Consider the following 5,294-nt stretch of genomic DNA (forward strand, 5'->3'; position numbering starts at 1 on the left):
ATGATGATTACAAAGAGGTTTAAGGCGTCATCAGTGGTAGGTAAGTAGTAGGTGTCATCAACAGTAAATAATTAGTTTGTGGCTGGTGCAGTCATGATGATTACAAAGAGGTTTAAGGCGTCATCAGTGGTAGGTAAGTATAGGTGTCATCAACAGTAAATAATTAGTTTGTGGCTGGTGCAGTGATGATGATTACAAAGAGGTTTCAAGGTGTTATCAGTAAACCAAGAAACAGTTAAATAGTGGTGCCTCAGATTGAGGAAGGGCGTAATAATCATCGCCAAAGACCACTTTATCGACCTCTTTCATTGCAGAGTTGTGAATAATATATTTATGTGCACCCACATGTTGCTCCGTACCCAGTTAGGAAGAAATATTAACAACCAACGTATTGAAATGTATTATATTCGTGTGAGCCACTTCAACACCAGCAACAGAACTGTCAAGGAACATAGTGATGCTATCTATGGTTTGGTAGCACATGCAAAGACATAGAACAGTTACAAATTGTATCAGTATTAGCAAGGAATGTCAAGGGAAATCTTTTCCACCTGTCACTTAACAACGAAAAAAAAAGCATAAACAGTAATACCGCAAAGTAGTATCAATGAAACTAGGCACAGTTAAGACACCTGCAGTAATACATAATACCAAGTGTTGTTACAGTATCAATGAAATCCCGAGAAATCCAAGTGCGTTACTACTTAAAGATATTGAAAACAAATAATTAAATAAAGGTTATCGGCGACTGTAGCCTCATGACAGTTCTTGTTCCACCATTGCTGTCAGACGCGGAAGATGGCGTCGGAAGATGGCAGGCACTGCTGCCAAGCTTGTGGGAAGGACACAGGCCTTACTGAGGGGGGCTTCTGGCAAACGAACCTGTTGATGGAAGGCATGTGAAAAACATGAAGCAAACCAATGACAAGTGCCGATGGAGTCTGTCTATACCACAGGTAGGCAAGTAGCTAAATCTAGCTGACTGTACACCTTGTATGTTTAGAAGGTTTAATAAAAAATAAGTATGTAAATGGGCGACTAGAAATTAGAAGACGGAACACTTAAATTTGTAAGGCCTATGAATAAAACGAAAGCCAGATTGTGTAGTTAAAAGGGTTCTCAAATTAGACAGACATACACTCTATTGTGAAGGTTAATAAGGATAACGAACGCACTAAAAGGACATGACAATTAAAGTTATCTCACAAGGCGAAAAAAGTCATAAAGCACGTGAGAAAATAGAAATGTAAATGAAAAGCCTGCCCAAACAAACAACTCCAAGGGCTTACCGTCTCTCCGCGTCACAAGGGAGGTCATTCCACATGTAGCGACCCACAGATTTGATCTCGACGCAGTCCTCGCCCACACCAAGATTGTTGGGCTCACGGTCATGCCAGCTGCAGGGAAGTGAGGGGAAAACAAGCACGATTACCAGTGAAATCTTGGGGTGAGGGCTTTGAAAATCTCTGGACTGAAGCGCAAGGGTTTGAACATTTTTTTTTTTTTTTTTTTGGGGGGGGGTGACGCCTATGTGTGCAGGAAAGTTGGATTATATAGCTGCAGGGCATTACTGGGACATTACAAACTCTCAGTAGTGTCAGTGTAGGGGGGCAGTGAGGGAAACCGACCCCCTCTTTGTATACCCTGTAAACTCAAAGACAGTTTAACCCTGTGTGAGTATCGATGTTGTATATTTACAACGCGCCACTTCCTTTAAATTGGCCTGCGCGGGCATTTAAATCTGCATTCGGCACCCGCATCTCGCCTGCGCCCTGTCAGTTTGGTGCCTTTTAGGCCGCTGTGAGGGTCTCTGTGCTACTTCGCCTTCCTTCATGGTGTATGAGCCACTTGTGTTGCATTTCACAGCTGTGATTGTTATGGCATTAATGCGTATTGTTTACATAAATTGTATTGTTTTTTGAATAAAATTCATAACAATAACATTTTTTATGGGGTTCGTAAGTGACGTTTATTGACGGTTTATATATAGAATTATAATGCACCTTATTTTTTTTTAAGATGTCACATTACGTTTTTTTTTTGTTTTTTTTTTTGCGTCGGCTGCTTTTTGAGGATTGAGGGAGATAAAAGCCAAGTTTGACTGACCGACGAGAGTGAGTAATTGAGGATGGGACCGACAACTGGTGGGGAGACGAGGGGTGGAGCTTGGGGAGGGATGGAAGGGGAGTTGATGAGGTTTACGATGAGGCGGAGAAGGGGGACCTCGAGGAGACCCTCCCCCCCCACCTCCATCAAGCCCCTGACCTCACCCCAGAGGCTTCCTCCTCCCCTACCTCCAGGCAGCCCCTGCAGCCAATCCAGGAGCAGCAGAGGCACACGACCTGGCAACCCACTCTCCACTGCACCCCAGCAGACCACACAATCTCGGCAGAACCACTCTCCACTCTGACCCAGCCAGCCTCCTTATCTCGCACTGCCTGACCTCTTATCTTGTGTAAACACCTCTCTTTGCCCCCTGCCATCATCACAACACCCAGCAGGACACTGTTCCAGCCCTCTACACCTCTGGATGATCAGCCCACCCTGCCACTCCCCTGCATCCCCTCACTGACCCAAGCGTGGCCGTGTGTCTCCTCTCTTCCATCACGTCGTGGGTTGCTGGCAGGCAGGCCAAGCATCCATGATGAAATGACCAGGAGGCAGTACACGAAGATTCTGGAGAGAGAAGTGCAGGCCATGCGGTGCGGCGCGCCTTGGTATCCCAAGACTGAGCATCAGCCTCCTCATACATAACGTAACTTTCAATTTCAATGTCCCAAGAGAGGAGAGGCACACAAAAAAAAAAAAAGAAAGAGGCGCAGCTCTTCCTCTGCCCACCCAGAGAGCAGGACGAACCTGGTCTGCTGCAGAGATGTGGGAAGTCTGTGTGTGGAACTATTATGTTTTCCAGTTTTCTTGAGTGTTATGCAAGTGAATGATTGGGTAGTATACATAAAAATTTCATGAAGTTTAAAGCATATTAGGGTACAAAAATTTTTTTAAAGAAACAAGAAAACAGGGTGAGAAAATTTTACTAAAGTTTGACCTGTTCTATTTTTCAGCGTGGATTTTGCAGAGAACTGGGACTGTGCAGGCTGTGAGAGACAACTGTAATACACCGATCTCCAGAGGCTTTATTTTTTTGTATGGACATAATTTTTTTTTTTTTTTCTAATGATAGTTAAAATAAGGTAGAAGTTTTCTGTATTCTTTGTAATAAAGTACATAAAGCATTCTGATTGTCTTTTTCACCACTTATTATCAATAAGTAATGTCTAAAGTAATTTTAGAAAGAACAAACATTAAAGTACAACATACCTAAAGTGGTCGTTTAAAGCGTTAAAGTCACAGTTGCAAAGGTGCAACACGATATACAATATGGGTACTGAAAATATCGATACTCATCCAGGGTTAAAAGGGGCGTCCTGACCCTCAGAACTGAGCACAACGCACCAGATTATTTAGATCGTAACGGCAGGTGAGGGCAGACAGAGAATCAGGTTGAGGTGAGAGACAAAGAGGTGGAGGAAGTTGGGACAGTGTTTGGTCCTGCAGTAATGGCTGAAGATGGTGAATATGGGGGTCATGATGATGATGATGATGATGATTTACTCACTTGGTGTATCTGGGCTTCGTGCCGTCCGCCCAGGTGAAGGTTCCCTCCTCCACCCTGTCATTCAGGCCGATCCAGGCGGAGCCGATAGATAGGAGGCGCGCTGAGAGGGGCGACAGAAGGGACACCGGGCTAGATTCAATGGATGTTTGTTTTATTCCCTTTCGGGCCGCTGGGCTCATTATCATAATCTCATAAGTTGAACCTCTTAGCTTTCAGCTGACTGTCTGAAGAAAGTAACTTAAAAAAAAAAGCATACAATAAAACATATACTTTAATATACTTGAAGCTATATATTATGAAAACTTATCTTAGGCTACTTGAAATAATTAAATTCTTCACACCTTATCGAATCTCATCAGTCTCCCTTCCCCTAAACTATTACGGAGTGAAGGAATCGCTTTTTCTACAATAAGTATGACGAAATAGTTACGTTTGTGTGTTAGGAAGGCGAAGAGGTGAAAATAATGCAACTGCTTCCAAGCCAGGATATTGTTGATATGAATTATGATCAAGATTCTGTCTGTATCTTGACGTAAAGATAAAGTTTGGAGCATACGCTATAGCTGCGCGTGGCCTTGGTGCTCATATCCATCACACCCATAGTTGGGCACGATAACAGAAAACCTTATTCCCGATAACCGATAACTGATAATTGAAAATCTTATCGGTGATAACCGATATTCGTTAACTGGAGACACAAATATTGGCGATAATCGATAATCGATACCCGATATAAATCCACAATTCCGATACTAGCTAGCGATACGTCCGATAGGCGAAAACGATACTATATTGATATTTCAAATGAAAAAACAAAGATGAATTCAAATTTTCATGATCTGTATTTTAAAAAACTTACAAAACCTGAAAACCACACGTTGACACGTACATATGGACGGTAATACTAGAAACACCTGAACCGGTGTTGTGTTATTTGGCGTCCCCACCATCAAAAAATTGCGCTTTTGTTTACAAACACTGGTCTCTCGTGAACTACGCATCCTCAGACCAGCAAGCGTAGACCTGTACAGTCTCACAAAGCTTTTTAACCGTAATTAAGAGTTACTGGAATGCTGAATAAAGTGCCACTACCACCATCCTCGCTGTTTCTAGAACGACACTCTGTACGAGTTGTATTTACATGTACAGAGTGTCGTTCCAGAAACAGCGAGGATGGTGGTACTGTTTGTCTGACTCAGCCTTCCAGCAACTCTTAATATGTTAAAAAGTTTTGTGAGACTGTACAGGGCTGCACTTACTGGTCTGAACGTGCGCAGTTCACAAGAGACCAGAGTTTGTAAACAAAAGCGCCAGCTTTTGACAATGAGACACCAAATAACACAACACCGGGTGCCTTCAATACCATGGCATGCTCAAAAACGAATATGGAATATCAAATTTGAGGCAGTGAATAATCATTTTTGGGCAAAGTTAAATGATTTTTCTTTTTGATAAATTGATTTTTGAGTCTAACATAAAAGATAACTTAATGTCTTAATGTTGATGATCTATGTATGAAATCTCTTCACCGAAGATATTTCATACCCAGAAGTTTTTTCATACAACACCGGGCGCCCGGGCCACGCATGCGCAGTAGGGAGGAGACAACGTTTTTTTTCTTTTTCTGAGAGGCAGAAAAAAGTAGCGATTATCGCTAGTTTGGTTACAAAAGTAACGA

At 42.5% G+C, this 5,294-nt stretch overlaps 1 protein-coding gene across 1 annotated transcript in view; it reads right to left on the reverse strand.

Moving 5' to 3' along the window:
* Window positions 1-389: 389 nt before the first annotated feature.
* LOC127002861 (macrophage mannose receptor 1-like) overlaps window positions 390-5,294 on the reverse strand; it is a 6,674-nt gene continuing 1,769 nt past the window's right edge. Inside the window, exons 6-8 of the mRNA XM_050869093.1 lie at window positions 3,617-3,716; window positions 1,290-1,397; window positions 390-882 (exon numbers count right to left, since the gene is read on the reverse strand). Of these exons, the coding sequence (XP_050725050.1) occupies window positions 786-882; window positions 1,290-1,397; window positions 3,617-3,716 (305 nt within the window). The 3' untranslated portion in view covers window positions 390-785. The remainder of the gene's footprint in view (window positions 883-1,289; window positions 1,398-3,616; window positions 3,717-5,294) is intronic.

This window comes from Eriocheir sinensis, chromosome 24, assembly GCF_024679095.1.
Source record: "Eriocheir sinensis breed Jianghai 21 chromosome 24, ASM2467909v1, whole genome shotgun sequence".
Lineage (NCBI taxonomy): Eukaryota > Metazoa > Arthropoda > Malacostraca > Decapoda > Varunidae > Eriocheir > Eriocheir sinensis.